Source organism: Ranitomeya imitator, chromosome 2, assembly GCF_032444005.1.
Source record: "Ranitomeya imitator isolate aRanImi1 chromosome 2, aRanImi1.pri, whole genome shotgun sequence".
NCBI lineage: Eukaryota > Metazoa > Chordata > Amphibia > Anura > Dendrobatidae > Ranitomeya > Ranitomeya imitator.
Window position 1 is genome coordinate 613,494,291 of NC_091283.1, and position 21,643 is coordinate 613,515,933.

At 47.7% G+C, this 21,643-nt stretch overlaps 1 protein-coding gene across 4 annotated transcripts in view; it reads right to left on the bottom strand.

Annotated features, from left to right (window-relative positions):
- Window positions 1-21,643, bottom strand: part of CCDC57 (coiled-coil domain containing 57) — a 178,120-nt gene that overhangs the window by 39,188 nt on the left and 117,289 nt on the right. For 3 of the 4 annotated variants that reach the window (XM_069752482.1, XM_069752483.1, XM_069752485.1), the window contains exons 8-10: window positions 16,980-17,138; window positions 15,398-15,560; window positions 5,674-5,793 (exon numbers count right to left, since the gene is read on the bottom strand). In XM_069752482.1, the coding sequence (XP_069608583.1) occupies window positions 5,674-5,793; window positions 15,398-15,560; window positions 16,980-17,138 (442 nt within the window). The remainder of the gene's footprint in view (window positions 1-5,673; window positions 5,794-15,397; window positions 15,561-16,979; window positions 17,139-21,643) is intronic. The other variant, XM_069752484.1, reaches the window with a different exon arrangement.

Below are 21,643 nucleotides of genomic sequence, written 5' to 3' on the forward strand. Positions count from 1 at the left end.
AGAGATTCTCAACACTGCAAAACCTGCCTCCATCATGACATTACCGCCCTCCCGATGCGATAGCATCAGGCCTCCATCTAGCAAAGTAATAACTCTGGAATGCTTCAATGGATCTCAGTGATTGTGAAACTGTTTTCTTGTGACATATTGTACTTCATGATAGTGGTAACTTTTGTTCGATGTGACTTGTGTTTATTTGTGAAAATATTGGAAATTTTAAGAATATTTTGACAATTTCTGAATTTTCAAACTTTTAATTCTTATACCCTTAAACCAGAAACTTATGCATACAAAATAGTTAATAAATAACTAAACTAGGGCAATGTGGAAGGAAAAAAATTAATATTTTACTTTTTTCACAAAAAGTTTGCTTTAGACCAAATTTTTTTTATTTTAAACACTGGTAATAGGAGAAAAAGGACCAAAATTTGTTGTGCAATTTGCCCTGAGTATGCAGATAATCCATATGTGGGGGAAAAGTACAGTTTACACTCATGGCAGGGCTTGGAAGTAATACCGCTTGACATTTTGATGGCAAAAATGGCTGAAATCGAGAGAGGACGCCAAGCCGTGTTTGGAGAGAGCTGGATGTGCCTAAACACTAGACCCCTCAAGGAATGTATCTAGATGTGTGGTGAGAACCTTGAACTCCCTAGTGCTTCACAGAAGTTTATAATATAATATAATATTTTTGCGTACTCACCGTAAAATCCGGTGGCGAGCCCAAAGGGAAAAGCTGTGAACTGGAAATGTCCTTCGCGGACAGCGAAGCGCAGGAACCGCTGGTGTGGGGGAAAGATCGTGATATGAAGATAAGCATCCTTGATGTTGATGGATGCTAGGAACTCCCCCTTTTCCAAGGAGGAGATGATGGAACGGAGGGACTCCATCCTGAAGTGTCGGACCCTGACAACTTTGTTTAGGAGTTTCAGGACCAGAATGGGCCGCTCCGTTTCGTCTTTTGGAACCAGAAATAAGTTCGAGTAGAATCGATGGCCCGGTAAAAAGACCAGGCCTGTGCCTTTGGCGGGCGAGAACCGTGCCAGAGGGGGGGTAAGAGGGGGAGAAAACTATATTTTGTATCCGGCGGACACCAGTTCCCTGACCCATTCGTCATGAACAACGGAGAGCCAGACGCGACGAAACAGAAGTAGACGACCAGCTATCCTGCTGGTGTCTACCGGATAATGCCATGAGTCATTGAGCCGAGAATCTATGGGACCTGGATCCCTTAGATCTAGATTGTTTAGGTCGGGTCTTCCAGGACTGGTTGGCCCTGTACGAGCCCTGGGGACCTTTGTCCCCACGAGGGAAGCGCCCCAATCCGGAAGAGGTGGTTGTAATGGACCAACCGGGATTGCCGCGAAAGGACCGAAACCGCGTCTGTTGCTTACAACAGAAGGGTCGCCTAGTTCTCTGCTGTGGGAGGAATTTACTCTTTCCCCCTGTAGCGTCGGAGATAAGCTGATCCGGTTTCTCTCCAAATAGACACCCACTCTGGTAGGGCAGAGACGTTGAGGACTTTTTGAAGGCCGACTCCGCTTTCCATTCCCTGAGCAACAGTGACCGTCTGATGGTGACGGCATTTGAGACTGCAAGAGCAGCATAATTAGCTGCGTCCAGAGAAGCATGCACCAGACAGTTGACGGCCAAAGAGATCTAATTGGCCAAATCAACTGCTTCCTGGGAAAGGTTACTATCTTGAATGGTTCCGGTCAGGGTATCTGCCCAAGAGACCGTGGCTTTAGCTAGCCACGTCGCGGCAAAGAGGGAGAGCGTGCCGAGCCGGAGGTTCTATATCTGACGGTCTGTGAAGTCTTTAATGGAGGAACCATCTGGTAAGGACAGGATAGAAAGGTTTTGGTGGCTAGACGGGATACAGGCGGATCAACTGGAGGGGATTCGACCATTCCCTCCGCAAATCCGATGAAAAAGGGTGCCTCGCCTCCAGGAGGTTTCTGACCTGTGAAGCGCTTGTCTTGACGTTCCCTATGCTGCCAAACTATATCCTGAAACTCAGGATGATTAGAGAAAACCCTGTGAGGGTGTTTGGTCCTCTTGAAGGATACTGCGTGATCTGGAACAGAGTTAGAGTCCTCGTCGAGCTTCAAGGTTTGGTTGGCTGCCTCAATGAGGCTGTCTATTGTCGTCTGATAATCTGGAGAGTCTAGCTCGAGAGACACGGACTTGTACTCAGAGTCCTGATCGGTGTGGACACCAGGAGACGGGGAGCGAGAAACGGAGCTAATGGATACTGAGGCACGAGAGGGCCTGGGAGACATGGTATGGATCCGTTTCCTAGATGCCTGTGTATTTTTTGAGCAAGAGTGGCCCCTGCTGGCCGACGGTTCCCCTGAAGTAGGGTAACTCTCTAAGACAGGCAGACGACTGCCCCGACCCGTGGAGGGATTGTGGAGGGACTCAATCGCTTTGGTTAGTTAAGCCATGGACTGCGACAGTGACAAAGCCCACTCTGGGGGACTAGGTACACTGGGTTCGATAGCGGTGGAGGGCTCCTGAGAGCATTTGGGATCAAAGGCCTTGCAGAATGGTGTAGTCTGTCCCCATGGCAACGCAGTCTGGCAGGAGGTACATGAGGCAAAAGAACACTATGTGTTTTGATAGAATGCCTGGATGTCTGGATGACCCTGTGAGGACTGCAGAGAGGGGTCAAACTCCGCAATCTTGGGTAATGCAGCCCTGTCGGTCCTCCCGGCACTGCGCTACTCTGAGTAGGCCCCCCGGTAGCAGAAGTCCAGCAGGATAGTGAAGATACCGCTGGCTTCAATCCGCCTGGAGTTGCAAGTATGCGTTGCGGCCCAATCCGTGCAGTGAGAGCTGTACGTGTGAAGACCGGGAAATAGTGATGGCCGCCGGGAGTGCAGAAGGCAGTCTCGCGATGGGCGAGAAGTGCCAAGAACGTAGGCAGAGCCGCTGTTCTGGGCAGAGCTACCGGGTATAGTCGAGGCCAATGCCGGGGCCTAAAATTTCAGGCGCCGTCCGGAGCACGGGGATAGTGCGCGCTACAGGAGCCCTCCTGCTGAAAGAGACCCGAACCCCCACTTACCCGCGGAGTTAGGTGAGAGACCGCCAGCGGAGATCACAGGTCAGCTGCTGTAGCATGGACGGTGCAGGGAGCCCTCCATCCACTATCCCTTTGACAGGGAGGTGGAGAGGAACTGTCCACCTCCTTCCATCACCGCTGTTTATCAGCGGTGATGCAGTGGGGGCTGCGCGGACTGTAGCAAATGCCTCTGGACATCCTGGGGTTAATTCCTCCAGGATGGGACAGGGCTGATGTCCGGCATAAAAAAGGCCTGGCTGCAGAAGGGGGTACATGGAGACGACACTCCATGTTCCCATCTGTTGATGGTGTGGGGAGAGCGGGACCCTTAAGGGACATGTCGCCCATAAAAGAGCTCAGGCATATCGTTCAGTGGTGCAGGAGGAGGTACGTGGAGGCGACACTCCACGTTCCCGCCTGTTGTTGGTTTGGGTAGATCAGACCCTTGAAGGGATCCGTCACTCCTGTCATTCATTAAAAGGGTAAAAAAGATTAAAATTAAAAAATAACAATAAAAGTAAAAAATTGTGGTCTGAAAACCAGACCCATGTGCCTCCTACAGACACTATATGCATGAGCTGGTTCCGCTGGAGCCAGTGGGTGGTGTATACTGCAGAGGAGGAGCTAACCCTTTTTTGTATTAACTTAGTGTCAGCCTCCTAGAGGTAACAGCATACACCCATGGCCCTGTGTCCCCCAATGAGGCAAAGGAGAAATATAATTTTTCCCTGAGGATATCTATAATATAACGCTGGGAGCGTCACTGTGTCCGAAGCCTTTATAGACTGCGCAAGCGCAAGCGCCGGCACAGTCTGGGCCTCACAGAGTGACGCTCCCAGGAGATCACGGTATGCGTAAACACTGAACGCACACCGCGATCTCCACCGGAGAGTCAGGGACCGCCAGGAGGGTAAGTATATTCACCTGTCCCCCGTTCCAGCGCTGCGTGCGGCTCCGTCTCCCGGGTCCTCTGCTGTGACGTCCCCAGTTCAGAGGGCGCGATGACGCGCTTAATGCGCGCCGGCGCAGCGCTGGAACGGGACAGACAGGTGAGTATAGCAAGTGCTGGGGGCCTGAGCTAGCGGTGACTCCGGCACCTGATCCCCACAGCGCGCAGGTGTCCCCGCCTGCTCAGGCCCCCAGCGCCCAGCGACGATAGGTGAGTATGGTATTTTTTTATTTTTTTTTTATATATATGGCAGCAGCATACGGGCATATATAATGGAGCATCTTATGGGGGGCATATAATACAATGGTGGCGCAGGATGGGAGCAGCACATGACAGAACGGGGGCGCAGGATGGCAGCAGCACATGACAGAACGGGCGCAGGATGGGAGCAGCACATGACAGAACAGGGGCGCAGGATGGGAGCAGCACATGACAGAACCGGGGCGCAGGATGGCAGCAGCACATGACAGAACGGGGGCGCAGGATGGGAGCAGCACATGACAGAACGGGGGCGCAGGATGGCAGCAGCACATGACAGAACGGGCGCAGGATGGGAGCAGCACAAGACAGAACAGGGGTGCAGAATGGGAGCAGCACATGACAGAACGGGGGCGCAGGATGGCAGCAGCACATGACAGAACGGGGGCGCAGGATGGCAGCAGCACATGACAGAACGGGGGCACAGGATGGGAGCAGCACATGACAGAACAGGGGTGCAGAATGGGAGCAGCACATGACAGAACGGGCGCAGGATGGGAGCAGCACATGACAGAACAGGGGTGCAGGATGGGAGCAGCACATGAAAGAACGGGGGCACAGGATGGGAGCAGCACATGACAGAACGGGGGCACAGGATGGGAGCAGCACATGACAGGCTGGGAACAGCAAATGACAGAATGGAGGCGCAGGATGGGTGCAGAACATGTCAGAATGGAGGCGCAGGATGGGTGCAGCACATGTCACAATGGGGGCGCAGGATGGGAGCAGCACATGACAGAATGGGGGCGCAGGATGGGTGCAACACATGACAGAATGGGGGCGCAAGATGGGTGCAGAACATGTCAGAATGGAGGCGCAGGATGGGTGCAGAACATGTCAGAATGGGGGCGCAGGATGGGAGCAGCACATGTCACAATGGGGGCGCAGGATGGAAGCAGCACATGACAGAATGGGGGCGCAGGATGGGTGCAACACATGACAGAATGGGGGCGCAGGATGGGTGCAGAACATGTCAGAATGGGGGCGCAGGATGGGAGCAGCACATGTCACAATGGGGGCGCAGGATGGAAGCAGCACATGACAGAATGGGGGCGCAGGATGGGTGCAACACATGACAGAATGGGGGCGCAAGATGGGTGCAACACATGGCAGGATGGGGGCGCAGGATGGGTGCAGCTCATGACAGGATGGGGACGCAGGATGGAGCAGCACATGTCAGAATGGGGGTGCAGGATGGGAGCAGCACATGTCAGAATGGGGGTGCAGGATGGGTGCAGCACATGTCAGGATGGGGACGCAGGATGGAGCAGCTCATGACAGGATGGGGACGCAGGATGGAGCAGCACATACCAGGATGGAGACCATATACCAATATAGATGCTAGCCACCCCTGCGTAGAACAGGTTCAATAGCTAGTAATAATATAAGAGTACATTCCCACCTCTTCTCCTGGACATTTACTTGCCATCTTATGAGCTTGATCCCTTTCCCAGGAAAGCGTGGACACCAGCAGCTGCAACTCCTTCAGTCTCCTGTCCTTTTCCTTCGTGTCAGCCTCCAGCTGTAAATAAATTTTCACTTTAGTTCTGGGAAAACTAATCTTTACCTTTAATGACCATGTACACATTTGCAACCATTTTTTATTGTAAGCATAGAGCTTAGGCTACTTTCACACTAGCGTCGGACTCGGCCCGTCGCAGTGCGTCGGGCCGACGTACCGACGCTAGCAGTGAATGCGCCGCACAACGGGGGCAGCGGATGCATTTTTCCAGCGCATCCGCTGCCCCATTGTGAGGTGCGGGGAGGTGAGGGCGGAGTCCCGGCCGCGCATGCACGGTCGGAAATGGCGGACCGTCGGCAGCAAAAAACGTTACATGTAACGTTTTTTGCTCCCGGCGGTCCGCCACAACAGTCGCACGACGGTTGCGACGTGTGTCAATCCGTCGCAATGCGTCGCTAATGTTAGTCTATGGGGCAAAAACGCATCTGCAGACAACTTTGCAGGATGCGTTTTTTCCCCATAAACGACGCATTGCGACGTATTGAAAAAAATGCTAGTGTGAAAGTAGCCTTAAGGATTTCTGAAAGACTGTTTGTTTCTACAGCACCAGCATGGGAGATCAATGACTAAAAGACAAAACAAGGGCGCTCCATAGTGTAACACTGATAGAATATCAAGGAAAGGCAAATGTGGTTGGTGATGATTGTGCAAGTAACAGGCAAAACTCGGAAAAAGGATCGAAGATCGAACGTTTGGACTGTTGCTCCACTCGCTCAGCCAGTAAGAGGCTCAAAGCTAAAAACGATCAGAAAAAGGTTGTTGTGATGTTCGTTGTCAAAAGTGTTGAAAAGGAGAACATTTATTAATACTTAAAATCAATGCATTTCAAAGTCTTCGATTTCAACGTATTCATTTATCGACCTGATGGTGGGTCTTATGTTTCCCACATGACATGTATTAGTCTTCTAAAAGCAGTCTAAGCAGTTGCTTTTACTAAGCCTACGGAAGACGTCAGATCAATTTAGGCTTTTATTTGTTAATAATACAGATGACAATGTGGGAAACACCATAGGAAGCTGGTAGAAATGCAAACAAAAACTCAGAAAATCAGCAAACATTTTTACACCTGCGTTTTCGCTGCGGATTTGACTCACTCAATTTAAGTAAATGGGCTAAAAACACTGCAGAAACGCACAAAGAATTGACAAGCTGCAGGGTCATTCCATGTCAAGTGAACCAATGATTTTTAACACTATATTTTTAATTCTTTTGAGATTTTGTTATTTGGTAACAGTGTGTCAGAGAATGCAAAATGCGAAGAAGAAAAAATTCTAGATTTTTTTTTTATTTTTTTATTGATTTTCAAAGTTCGGAAAAAGTGCGAATTTCGGTGTTGCCTGCCTTTACATTTCTCCCCATAACTCAGGCTAGAAAAGAGATAGAGAAACAAAATAAACACCATTCTACTCAGAACTGTCCAGGCTTTCACCAGATGTGTCACAAGAGTATCTTTGATAATATTTTACCTATGCTAACGCAAGCGCAAAACTTTAAAATGCATTTCTGAAAAAAAACGTTTAATTTAAAAACTTCAAAAACTGCCCATGTGCCTGCTATGCTCCTATCCACATCTGTACCAAAATACAAGCTGGGATCGTGATGGGATCATATTTTAAAAAATAAAACTATTACAGTGTCAGTTCAAAAATCTTGATTTCAGATCTGTTCAGCCTGTGGTCTAACAGTGTGGGGTCTATATTTACCAAATAATCCATGATTATTAGATATTACTGTATTATTTTATTATGTTACCAATTAGAAGCAGGAGAGGACAGAGGAGAAACTTTGTTAGGGCTGAGAATGACCAGGGGTAGACAGTGACTGCAGAGCAGATGACCGGCCGGCAGCTCGGGCCTCCACAGACCGTATTCACACAAAATCTTTACACCCAGGCAACTCCTCAAATGGAGGGAGAAAAATAGAATTATTCTTACCGTTAATTCGGTTTCTAGTAACTCACCACGACAGCACACCTGGAGGATGTTACCCCTTTCCTAATAGGGACAGGAAATGACAAGAGGTTAAATAACCCCTCCCTCATCCTCCCCCTCAGTGTTATTATAAAGGACCACAGGAGAAGGAATGCTTCAAATCATATTTATTCTTTTCAGAACGTATATCAAGCATAGGGAGGGATTACCGTATTTTTCGGACTATAAGACGCACCGGACCATAAGACGCACCCCAAATTTGGGGTGAAAATTGCAGAAAAAAAGATTTTTTATAAGATGGGGGTCCGTCTTATTGTCAGAATTTACAGTATCTTACCTGAGGGCTGGCGGTGGCAGAGTAGGGTCACAGGAGGCAAGGTGTCGGCAGAGGTGGGGTGATGCTGGGATGAGGAGGTGCTGGGATGAGAAGGTGCTGGGATCAGGAGGTGCTGGGATCAGGAGGTGCTGAGATCAAGAGGTGCTGGGATCAAGAGGTGCTGGGATGAGGAGGTGCTGGGATGAGGAGGTGCTGGGATCAGGAGGTGCTGGGATCAGGAGGTGCTGGGATCAGGAGGTGCTGGGATCAGGAGGTGCTGGGATCAGGAGGTGCAGTGAGAGGTATGGCGTGAGAGGGGTCCCAGGCTTACCGTGCAGGCAATGCAGGCTTATATTGGCGGCAGAGGTGCGGTGGCAGAGGTGCAGCGGTAGAGGAGGCGCAGTAAGCGGGGTCCCTTTCCCCGGTATGATGATTCAGCAGCCCGGTAAGCAGCAGAGCCGGGTGAATCCTGTTGTTATCGGTGGGCGTGGCCATCTTCCTGAGGCCGCGCGTGTGCAGATGAAGCCCTCTGCTTCCCGGGGCTTCAGGAAAATGGCCGCGGGAGGCCGCGCGTGCGCAGATGGAGATCGCGGCGGCCATTTTCCTGAAGCCCCGGGAAGCAGAGCGCTCCATCTGCGCACGCGCGGCCTCGGGAAAATGGCCGCCACCACCGATAACAACAGGATTCACCCGGCTCTGCTGCATACCGGGCTGCTGCATCACCTCACTGGAGAAAGGGACCCCGCTTACTGCGCCTCCTCTGCCGCCACACCTCTGCCGCCGCACCTCTGCCGCCGCACCTCTGCCACCGCACCTCTGCCGCCACGGTAAGCCTGCATTGCGACTATTAGACGCACCCCCCATTTCCCCCCCTTTTTTTGGGGGGGGAAAAAGTGCGTCTTGTAATCCGAAAAATACGGTACTCCTGCTGTCGTGGTGAGTTACTAGAAACCGAATTAACGGTAAGAATAATTCTATTTTCTCTAGTAACCACCACGACAGCACACCTGGAGCAGTACCCAAGAGTAATCTATTAGGGAGGGACTATAGCCCCAAGGACTTTTTCTCCGAAGGCCAAGTCCTCCTTTGACATCAGGTCTAGCCTGTAATGTTTAGAAAATGTATGGACCGAGGACCACGTAGCCGCTCTGCATATTTGCTCAATGGAAGCACTGGCTTTCTCGGCCCAGGAGACAGCTGTTGCTCTGGTAGAATGAGCTGTGAATCTTTCTGGTGGTGGAAGGCCCTGGATCTGATAGGCCTCCAAGATTGCTCTCTTGATCCAATTGGCAATTGTAGATTTGGAAGTCTTCTTTCCCTTATTCTGCCCATGAAGATGGATAAATAAATTCTGATCCTTCCTAATTTTATCTGAAATTTGAAGGTAATAAAGTACCGTTCTTCGAACGTCTAAAGTATGGAACTGTTGTTCTTCTTCATTTTTTGGTTCTTGATAAAAGGAAGGGAGAATTATCTCCTGTGACTTATGAAAGTCAGAGACGACTTTTGGAAGAAAGGATGGATCCAATCGCAGAATAAGCCTATCTTGTAGAATCCTCATGTAAGGTTCATTGATCGACAGGGCCTGTAGTTCACCTACTCTCCTGACTGTAGTTATGGTTATCAGGAAGGTGGTTTTCCAAGAGAGTCTATCCATTGCTATTGATGACAAAGGTTCGAAAGGTGGAAGTGTAAGTCCCTTCAGGACTATATTGAGGTCCCAAGACGGGACTATATTAATGGATCTTGGAGATATGCGGGATGCTGCCGTCATAAACCTTCTTATCCATCTGTGTTCGGCTAGAGGTTGGTCAAAATACGAGCTCAGTGCCGCCACCTGTACCTTGAGGGTGCTGGGTTTGAGACCTTTTTCTAATCCATCTTGTAAAAAATCCAGGATTCTGGCTAGGTTCGGCCTATCTGGGTTGGGCCATTCAGGAGCACTCCATGTGATATGTCTTCCATATTTTCTGATAAATGGAATTGGTAACGGTCTTCCGGCTTTTCTGTAGCGTACTAATGACCTTCTTTGATAGCCCTCTGGTCCTCAGAATTGAGAATTCAGAAGCCAGGCATTCAGGTGTAATCTCTCGGGATCTGGATGAAGTATTGGCCCCTGATAGAGGAGGTTCTTGATCGGAGGTAGTGCCATTGGTCCATCTACTTTTAGGCTGATGAGGGACCCAAACCAACTTCTTTTGGGCCAAAATGGAGCTACTAAGATTACACTGACTCTTTCTGTCCTTATCTTCTGTAGGACCCTTGGTAGAATTGGTAATGGAGGAAATGCGTAGGCCAGTGAGAATGTCCATGGTTGGGCCAATGTGTCTACTCCTAGCCCCGGATTGGTTGGATCTAGTGAAAAAAATTGATCCACTTTTGTGTTCTGGGCGTTCGCGAACAGGTCCACTTCCGGCTGTTCCCACTTTCTGACCAAAATCTGAAAAGTCTCTGGGTCTAGACCCCATTCTCCGGGATGGATCTTTTCTCTGCTCAGGAAGTCGGCCTGTACATTTATTTCCCCTCTTATGTGCAGGGCAGAAAGAGAGAGAACATGTTCTTCGGCCCAGGAAAATATTCTGGCTGATATGGCCTTTAGATCCTCGTGTCTTGTACTTCCCTGATGACGAAGATGGGCAACTGTTGTCATGTTGTCCGAGTAGATCTTGATATGGGAATTCTGAACAAGAGTTACCGCTGCTTTGAGGACTTCCTCTACAGCTTTTAATTCTCTGAAGTTCGAGGATCGTTGACTTATCTCGCTTGGCCAGTTCCCTTGAAATATGTGTTGGGCTACCGTAGCTCCACAACCTCTTTCGCTGGCATCTACTGTTATAGAGATTGCTGGGTCCTGCGACCAGGAAACTCCTCTGAGTAGGTTTTCCTTTTGTAGCCACCACGTCAAAGATGACTTTACGTGCGGTGGTATTCTGATCTTTCTGTCCAGAGAATCTGGGGATCCGTCCCAATTTGACAGAATATGAGTCTGGAGTACTCTGGTGTGGGCTTGTGCCCATGACACCATCTGGATGCACGACGTCATGGTCCCGAGAACCGACATGGCCCATCTTAGAGAAGTTATCTTCTTGTCCCTCAATGTTCTGATCTTTGCTGTAAGCAAGGTCCGTTTTTGTTCTGGTAAAAAAGATGTTTGGCTGTGAGAATCTAGTAGGACCCGTAAAAAGACCTTTGTTGTTGATGGAACCATCTCCGATTTCTTGTGGTTCACTATCCAGCCTAGGGACGATAAGATCTGGACTACCCTCTGAAGGTGTTTTTGAAGAGTGGGAACTGAGGGGGCCACTATCAGTAGGTCGTCGAGGTATGGAATTATGCATATTCGTTGACCTCTGATGTAGGCCATTACTTCGGACATGATCTTCGTGAAGATCCTCGGGGTTGAGGATAGCCCAAAGGGGAGGACATTGAACTGAAAATGGTCTATGTCTTTTCCCCTGGCGACTGCAAATCTTAGGAATTTTCGATAAGTTGGATCGATTGGGACATGGTAATACGCGTCCTGTAGATCTATCGTCGCCATGACGAAATCTTGTCCTATGAGGGGTACTGTGGACCTTACTGATTCCCATCTTGAACCTTCTGTAGGCGACATGTTGATTCAGAGGTTTTAGGTTGATTATTATTCGATGGGACCCGTTTGGTTTCTTTATTAGAAACAAATTTGAATAATGTCCTCTGTTCTTCTCGTTCTCCGGGACTGAGGAGATCACTTTGTTGTCTAAAAGATCTTGTACTCCCGCTATCAATATGGACTGTAGCTTTGGTGTAGCTAAAGATGTTGTTCTTGACATCTTTTGAGGATATGATATCAACTCTATTTTTATTCCGTCTCTGACTGATGTTAACGTCCATTGGTCTGAGCAGATTGCTTGCCAGTATGGGAGGAAGTTTGAAATACGACCCCCTACCCTGGTGGCATCATTGTTTTCTCTGATTTTGGGGCTGGGAAAGAAAGAGTTTTCTGTCTCTCCCTCCTTTTGGGTAACTCCAGCACCCTGTCTTACCCTTGCCTCTGTATTGAGGAGTATGCTCTTGTTGAGAGCGAAAGGGTCTTTTCCTAGGGTTTCTAGGTTCTGGCAATGTCTTCTTTTTATCTGAAGCCTTCTCCAGTAGATCATCCAGGGCCGGCCCAAACATATAATTCCCTTTAAAGGGAATCGAACAGAGCCTCATCTTCGAGGTCATGTCCCCAGACCATGATTTCAGCCAGAGTGCTCGTCTTACAGAATTTGACAATGCTGATGACCTTGCTGCCACCCTCACGGACTCAGCTGAGGCATCCGCTAGAAATCCTGTCGCTTTCTGGAAGATAGGTAGAGAGGCCAGGATCTCCTCCCTGGGAGTGCCTGAAGACAGGTGTTCCTCTAATTGACCCAGCCAGCGGTGCATTGATCTAGCCACACAGGTAGACACCGAATTGATGTTAAGTAAAGATGCAGACGTCTCCCAAGACTTTCTTAGCAGCCCATCCATTTTACGCTCCAGAGGGTCCTTCAACTGGGAGGCATCTTCAAATGGTAGCGTGGTTTTCTTAGCTACCCTAGCGATCTGAATATCCACCTTAGGAATCTCCGACCAGCATGAAGCAGTTTCGTCATCTACCGGAAACCGATCCTTAATTTCTGCTGGGGTGGTCAACCTCTTTTCCGGAGTCTCCCATTCTTCTAGAACTAAATCACGGATGTTCTTGTGAATGGGAAATACTTGTTTCTTCTTAGAACGAAGACCCCCGAACATCTCATCTTGTACTGACTGAGCCGTCTTCTCTTCTTCAATCTCCATAGTCTTCCTTACTGCTGTGAGGAGTTCTTCTATGTCACTGGAGGAGAAGTAGTATCTCTCTTGCTGAGAAGCCTCTGAGTCTAAGGATATTTCACCTTCCTCTGGATGTTCATCCGACATCTCCCCCTGAGATTCCTCATGCCTTTCATCCTCTGGATTAAGCTTCCTTTTCTTAGCTTCCGGAGGAGTACTGGAGGAGGGTGTGGGCTGGGAGAGTGTAGCCAGAGAGCTTCTGATCTCGTGCTGGATCAAGCCTTTAATCTCTTCCATTAGAGATGGCTGCTCTTCTCTAACAATCTTTTCTGTGCACTCTTTGCACAATGTCTTCTTATATGAAGAGGACAGTTTTTTTGCACAGACAGCACATTTACGTGCAGCTTTGGATCTGCCTCCTGATGCGGGTTCCTTGTCCCCCTGAAATAAAGGGGAGAAGGAATCATAAGATTGCAACCCGCATCAGGGAGTGGACACCCTGGGCCAGATTACTTACTGGGGCCGGGATGGTGCTGGGATCTGCAATAGCAGAGCGCGAGGCAGACGTCTCCATGATTTTCACCACACAGTGGTCTTACCTGAGACGTCTTCTTGTCCGGGGCTCTTAAATAGGCGACCGGACACAGCACCTGTCCTCCTGAGAGAGGACCTCCTCCTCCAATGTCCGGATGTGGGGGGAGAAAGACCGCTGATATCCAAGCTAACTGACATGCGTTCCAGCGTGGAACGCAAAGGAGCTTCCTGAATACTGAAGCCGGCCGGCGTCTGACGTCACTTCCTGCCGCCGGCTTCAGACTGGAAGTCCTCATCGCGCGCACAGCGCTGGAGGAGGAGAGGGCCTGGAGAGCTCAGGGAGGCCTCCAGCTGAAGAATGCCGCCCAGACCTTGCCTTGTCGGTGCGGACTGGTGGCGGAAGTCCCGAGTCCGGAGAGACGGGAGCAGCGCTCGGGGAAGAGAGGTAAGTCTGCTCCCCAGTTGCCCAGCATAGAATCTCTTTCCCCCCTGGTGACCGCTGCTGGCACAGCACACCTGGGATGACCGCTTCATCCCTAGTAGGGACAGGAAAAAACACTGAGGGGGAGGATGAGGGAGGGGTTATTTAACCTCTTGTCATTTCCTGTCCCTATTAGGAAAGGGGTAACATCCTCCAGGTGTGCTGTCGTGGTGGTTACTAGAGAAAATATTCTTAACATCCAGTTCATGTATTGTACAAACTAGGACTACGAAGAGGAGGAGAGTTTGTTATAACATCAGTTACAGGAAGCAGAACCCATCGCAGGGACTCAGCAATACCGCCGTAAAGCACCGCTGTGCTGTGCTTTACGGCCGGCCCTCACAGTCAGTGCGGGAAGCTGACGGCGAGGGACGCGACAGACACCAGAATGTAAGTATGAAGTGTTTTTTTTTTTTTTTACATTTACAATGGTAACCAGGGTAAACATCAGGTTACTAAGCGCGGCCCTGAGCTTAGTAACCCGATGTTTACCCTGGTTACCCGGGGACTTCGGCATCGTTGGTCGCTGGAGAGCTGTCTGTGTGACAGCTCTCCAGCAACCACACAACGACTAAACAGCGACGCTGCAGCGATCGGCATCGTTGTCTATATTGCTGCAGCGTCGCTTAATGTGACGGTACCTTTATTCTGGCACTTCGGTATTTGTTTTTTGTGTTTCTTTATTGTTACATATAAATGTTGAATTCGATAAGTTGTAATTTGAAAAGAAAAAAGGAAGAAACTCACACAAACATAAAATCAGATGATTCAAGGCTTAAAAAAAAATACAAATTTGATAGATCCCAAGTTGAATCCCTGTACAAATATAAACAAGGACACGAGTAACACACATGCATGTTTTCACAATTTTAAAACATACGTTTTTTTCAGAATTGCGCGTCAAAATTTTTAATTTGATTTCTCCAAAACAAAATATAAAAGAAACATAGTCCTGTGACATATCAAATGAAAGTTGGTACCGTTCTGAGAAAAATGATGCCTCTCCCACCTTTGTATCTTAATTCTAGCCCGAGATATGATACAAAATGTAAAGCCATACCAGGCCAAAATCCGCGCTTTTTCAAAACTTTAAAAATCTGTAAAAAATTAACTGATGAGAAAAAATTCTAAACTTTTAATTTGTAATTAACTAAAGTTGTACTTCATAAAAACAAAAAATTAAAAAAATCTAAAGACGTAAGGTAAAAAAATATATTCATATTTGGATCACTTGATATGGAATGACCCTGCAGGAAAAAAAACACAATGCAGATACTCAAGGAAAATTACTGATCATGTGCAGAACACTTTAGGATTGTCACTGCATTCGCTTGCATAAGGATTCCATAGCGTTTTTGGCACACAAGCGCGGAAAAAACTCTGCGAAAACACATCTAGAACGGACTGTGTGCACACAGCCTAAGGGCCTTTAGGTCCTGACATATACCATCGACAGAAGGATTGAAGCAATGTGCACCAAGCTTACCTAGAAAATACTGCATTGTGTATGAGAAGAAGACAGCTATGGTATACCCAAAATGTAGCTATTATTCTCCAGAACCTTACCTGTTCCTTGGCCTTACTCAGATTTTCTACAAGTTCCTCCGATTTCTGATATTGTGCTTTCTCTGCCTGTTCACAACGCTTCTGCCAGTCCAATTCCACCTGTACCCTGGCCTGCTCTAAAATCCTCTCCCGCTCCAATGAGCATGCTAGTTGTTGCTGGTACCTGATGGAAAGTAAAAATATAATCAGACCCAAGAAGACAATGTGCAAGTCCCATTTCCTACAAGGCCACCGAAAAATGAAAGCAGGAGTGTGCATGGTGGCCTTGGACATCTGCCCGTCTTTGGATGTCTTCTGGTTAAGGTGTTTTTCAGAACCTGAAGTGGAAGAAAAATGCTAAAAAGACTTAACAGCAAAGTGGTTTTACAGTAGAAATGAATAGGAAGAGTCTTTCAAGCAATTTTAAATGATTTTTGGATTTTTTTAAGCATACCTGCTCCAAAAAAACTTATCAAAGACTATGTGCACATATCCTAAGGACATGCAGTTTTTCATGCGGTTTGGCATATGTTATTTATGTTGATTTAATGGGGCTTTTGGAGCATTACTCAATGTTGTTTTTGGTGCATTTTTTTAATAAAAAAACAAACAAGCAACAAAAATCATTCAAAAAAGAACTAGAAGCCAAAAAACTGACATGACGCTTTTTTAACACGTTAAAAAGCATGTTGGGCAAAAAACACGACATGCCCTATAGACACGTTTTCGCAAATGAATGGGAAGCTACTTGCAAACAGAAGTGGATTTCGACTCAAAAACCAAGCCAAAAACCACGTCAGTGTGAACATATCCTTACAGCTTCTTCTGTGTATTCCTGAATTCATGGCTGGAATGAGTGTCCTGGATAACACCTAAACACTAATTTCTAAAACAGATGTCTTCTTGGGTCCATCTAATGGTTGCCCTGAGTTGGTACGATTGATGAAATATCACAGCAGCCAGGGAATACAGTGCAACCTCATCATAATCACATTACATTACTCCAGATGCCTAGAAAATGTAAAGAGCCCAGGGCAAGTCACTAGTAAGTTTATTAATTGCAGTTTTGGGAAGTAAGACTATTTTGAACCCCTAAAAACCTTTCTAGTGAAATTTGCTAGGTTAGGGGAAGTTCACATATCACAGTTGTGTCCAATACGGAAGCTGCCAAACCCAAATCTGACCATGCAGGAAACTATGAGATCCGTTTTATCATCAGTTTCCCTCCAATAATTTTTTTAAATTATACTAGGGGGAAAATAAAATAAGGAACCAATAAGAAAAGTGAGCATAGACACAGACTAGACAAGGCACACTTATGTGACCCTTACAATAAGAAAATGGCACCTCCAAGTGTCACAATAACAATTTACCATAAATACCATAAAATATCATAAAATCCCCCAGTGACATGCTAAGTGAACATGGCTGAGTAAATGTTTTCTATGATATAGGCCCTCAATGTGAGATGTGTGGATAGAAGATTGCGGCCCTGCAGTGATTGACACTGTGTCTTTGCTGACCCACCAACATAACTCCGTCATATGCCCGAAATAAAAAATCATTCTTTTCTACTGACAACAACCCCCAACTCATAATTTACCTTTCAACGTCTTTTTGGTACTTAGTCATTTCAGCTTTCATCTTGTGCTCCTCTCCCTGCATAGCCTGAATCTGGAGATCTTTACTGACGGTATCTTTAGATACTTGGGTGACATAAGAATCCCAGCCGTTCTTCAGAGTGGCGACATCATCCTTCAACCTTTTGGAGAAAGGAGATGCATTTTAGTAATCTTCAGTTTAAGAACATTTGCTTATTGCAGACTATAAGAGAATACATTTTTGAGAATCCGGAGACTTTTCATATAATCGTCTGAGGTAATAACATTAATGGCAAATGGAAAAGCTGATGTAGCCCCTCTCAAATTCCAGCACCTGTCCCGGCTCCAGCACCAGGCTTTGACGCCTTCTCCTATGGCTACCTTCCTCTGTAATAGTCCATGCCAGGTTACTCTGGTCACCTGCCAACTAGGGTTGAGCGAAACGGATCGCTCATTTTCAAAAGTCGCCGACTTTTGGCAAAGTCGGGTTTCATGAAACCCGACCCCTGTGTGGGGTCGACCATGCGGTACGCGACTTTCGCGCCAAAGTCGCGTTTCGTATGACGCGCTTGGCGCCATTTTTTTTAGCCAATGAAGGAGCGTGGGCAGAGTGATGACATAGGTCTTAGGGGCATGGACGCCTATCGCCATGTTGTCGCTTGTGCGCTGTAGCGATTTGCAATGTGTAAGAGAGAGAGAGAGAATAAAAAAAAATATATTCCCATTGACTTCGTGAAACCCGACACGACCCTAAAAAAGTCAAGGTCGCTCAACCCTACTGCCAACCATCTCTGATGTCATCACACAATGCATTTTAAGGCCGGCTCAGGCATGTGCGCCTGAGTATTCAGGAATGTATAGTACTTAGCTATTATAATCTTTTGCAGGAGTTAGCCTCATCTACCTCAAGACTCTGTTTTAGCCAGTGTCTTCCCAGCAACTACTTACCAGCATCAATGCGGTGAATGACCTCTAAGGGTGGTTTCACACTTGCGTTTTTGTCTGCAGCGTTTTTTACCAAAAAAACGCATGCGTTTTTTTTCCCTATATTTAACATTGAAAACGCATGCGTTTTTTGGTGCACGCGTTTGCACGCGTTTGTGAACGCATGCGTTTTTTTACTGCATGCGTTCATTTTCTAAAATGCAACTTGTAGTATTTTGAGGGGCGTTTTTATCCCCAAAAAAAACGCATGCGTTTACATGCGTTTTTTTTTTCACAAAAAATGCATTGGAGTCAATGGGGACGCATGCGGTTTTTTGGACATGCGTTTGCATGCGTTTTTTTGACGCATGCGTTTTTTTTGGCACCATTGAATTAACTGTAGATAAGGATGTCTAGACACTGATAAGCCTCCGCCATAGCAGCAGGGTTATAAAAGGAAGGTTGGGGGAAGTTTCTGGTCACTTCTCATCAGACTCCAAAGAAGACCGCACCCTGCCCGGACGCATTGTTGGACAAGACACAGAGCAATGTGAGTATATCCTAGCCAATGCATTCATTTTCAATTTTTTGGATCTACATGTCCTAATTTCTTCAATTTTTTTCTTTCAACACGCATCAGAATGTCTTCTCCGGTTTCTTCGTCTGATGAGGAGTTCCAGCCACGGCAATCAGAAGTGGATCACGTGAGCGAGGTAATTTTTTTGTCCGTCAGCTTGGTAAGTATTGACTGTCACATCGACACATGAGGCAATTTTTTTTTTTTAATTTTATAGAGCACTTCAACTGAGGGACAGAGAGGTACTGAGCAGCGGAGTCAAGGTCCAGGTGGAAGACGGCAGCGGGTATGTATACCAGGCAGACTGTCCTTATTGTAATATTCTTTCCTTTTCTGTACCCTTGTTTTTCTTTACATTTTTCTTGTATCATCCTTTTCTGAAAGTTGTCTTTCATATTCCTGCCCTTTCTCATCTTCGTGTCTTATTTTTTCCAAATGTGGTTGAGCAAACTTAAATGATTTTCTTTTAATTTTAGGTTTCACAACGGGACGACGACCGGATTGATAATGACCTGCTGATCAGTCTGGTCCAGGAGCGAGTCCCGTTGTGGGACAGCCGGGATCAACAGCACGCCGTCAATAGTGTTCTCCGTCGTTTGTGGAGTGAGGTGGCCCAAGCGTTGTGGGATGGCTGGGAGAATTCCCCGCCACGGGTCCGTAATGCATTTGGTAAGTATTGCACGGTAGTGTGAAGCAACAGACCTTGGCCATGCTCTCTTGACTGTGTGTGATGAAAGAAACTTTTCGTAGTTTCTGTCATCACACACAGTCACGAGAGCACGGCCAAAAGTCCTTATTCTGACCATTATATTTTATTGTTATTTCACAATGGACAAAGTAAGGACACGTTGGCGTTCCATGAAGGACCGCTTCAACAAGGACCTGCGTGCAGAGAAGAGTGCAGCTAGTGGTTCCGGAGCAAGGCACCGGCTCTACAAATACCACCGTGTGTTGACCTTCCTGAGACCGGTCCTTCTCATGAGAATGTAAGTATTTCTCACATGCCTCCGGTTTTATTGCATAGACATAATCTGTCATTTTTAATTCCACAGGATGTACCGTCTTGTTATAGTTTGGTATTCATTTTCTGTTTTCTTTTTTCACAGCACACACTGCACGACTGTCGCCACAGGTTCTGGAGCGGTCCTTCAGCCGGCAGCCACGGACCCGTCCCAGCCATCCAGCAGCGCAGCACCAGGTGGGTCTTCCACACTCACTGGAGACCAGGGGGCTGGCCCATCAGGTCTTCCCCTTTCGCAGTCCTCTTTTGCTGCACCCATTTTTGCGGGCTCATCCCGGCAGCGACAGAGGGCTTCGGATAGGTCCCTCATGCCCGAGTTTTTGCACTTGAGCTCGGTTTTACACGAAGCTATCAAGGCTTTAGGTGACAGAATGGATGTGTCCCATAACCTGTTAGAGTGCCGCATCCAGGATGTCGCCAAAAGCGTTGATCAAGTGAAAGCCGACCTCCAGAAGCCAGCTCATCATTTTTTTAATCAAATCGAACAGGGCATGTCGGAACACCTTAGCCCTGATCTCCAGCTGAGTGTGATGCAGGCCTGCAATGTTGCTTTTGTGCAGGCTATGCAGCAGAGTCAGAGTCGTAATGTGGCGGCATATCCAACTGTGCCGTCACTGTCACAAGTAAACACTATTCCTACCTCTGCTGCATACCACTGCACGGCCATCTCTATTCCCTCTACAGGTGTACTCCACTACAGCGCCAACACGATGACGAGTGCTGTTGGACATCCCACCGCCACCACCGTGACGACCGCTGCTCCGGCTTGGACCTCCTCCGCTCACACCACGATGACGCAGGACCCTGGCGTGGCTTATCGGCCCGGCACCCTCCCGATGCAGCAGGACCCATCCATGCAATATCGGACCGGCCCACCCCCGATGCAGCAGGACCGAGGCCTGGCATATCGGACCGGACCCACCCCGATGCAGCAGGACCGAGGCGTTGCTTTCCGGGCAGGACACCCCCCGATGCAGCAGGACCCATCCATGGCGTATCGCACCGGGCCCCCCATGATGCAGCACGACCAAGCCATACCTTTCCGGACAGGACCCACCCCGATGCAGCAGGACCCATCCATGGCTTTATGTTCCCCCCCCCAACGATGCACCAGGAACCTGGGAGGGTTTTTGTTTCCCCCCCCCAACGAGGCACCAGGACCCAGGCGGGACTTTATCTTTTCCCCCATTGGACTCAGACATTGCCGAGCGCTCCACAATGGAGACTGACTGTTTAATTGTGGAGCCGGGTCCTGACGTGTCTCCCGCCTACACTTTACAACCTAGCCCCAGAAGACTTCCCCCAACCCGGAAAACCCAACGTAAAACTGGCAAAACTCATAAAAAAAAAAAAAACTTTGATTATTCCTCCCCCATCACCTACCGATGTGTCTCAACCTTCCAGTGTGTCTCAAGCCCCTCATGTTTTAAGCCCCATCCCCGAACTTCCAGACCCTTCAAGTTTTCTTGCCCATTCTCCTGCCACCTCTGCCTCCTCCACGGTGAGCCAGGCTTCAGTTCTGAATACCCCCCAGTTACGTCACTCAACCCCAAGCCGGCGTGGTTCAACCCAGCGCGGTACCAAAAAATAAATTGTTGTTTTTCCTCAATAAAAAAAAAAGATTATTTGCAACAATTATGTTTGGTTTATTGTGTCTTTCACCGCTCTCAATACACACCAATAAAGTTCGTCACACACTTATTCTTTTGGCCTACACATATCTCCAGTAGTATAAAATACCAGACAACATCTATATGTGTTTCTTTAGTATACAGATATGAGTTGGCCAAAAAAATAGCAGTTATTTCCATACTCTTATTTTTAATTTTTAACTAGTGTAGTGTCACTGTCCAAAGAGAAAATGGTGGCAATCAAGTTCAGAACTCAACTGAACCGGTCAGATGTCAAAATAGACACCTGACCTGTTTAGTTGATTACTGACTTGTATATTCACCATATTCTATATAGCACATTATGTGACAATTTTTGTCAAACTGATGGGACAATGGTTGGCACACGCTAACTATCTATCCTCACCTGGGCAGGTGTAAGAAATTTTGAATTCATGATCATGTATATGTTAATCATGAATTCATTATTTCTTACACTTGACTTGACGGGTATAGAGAGCGTGCCAGTCTTGA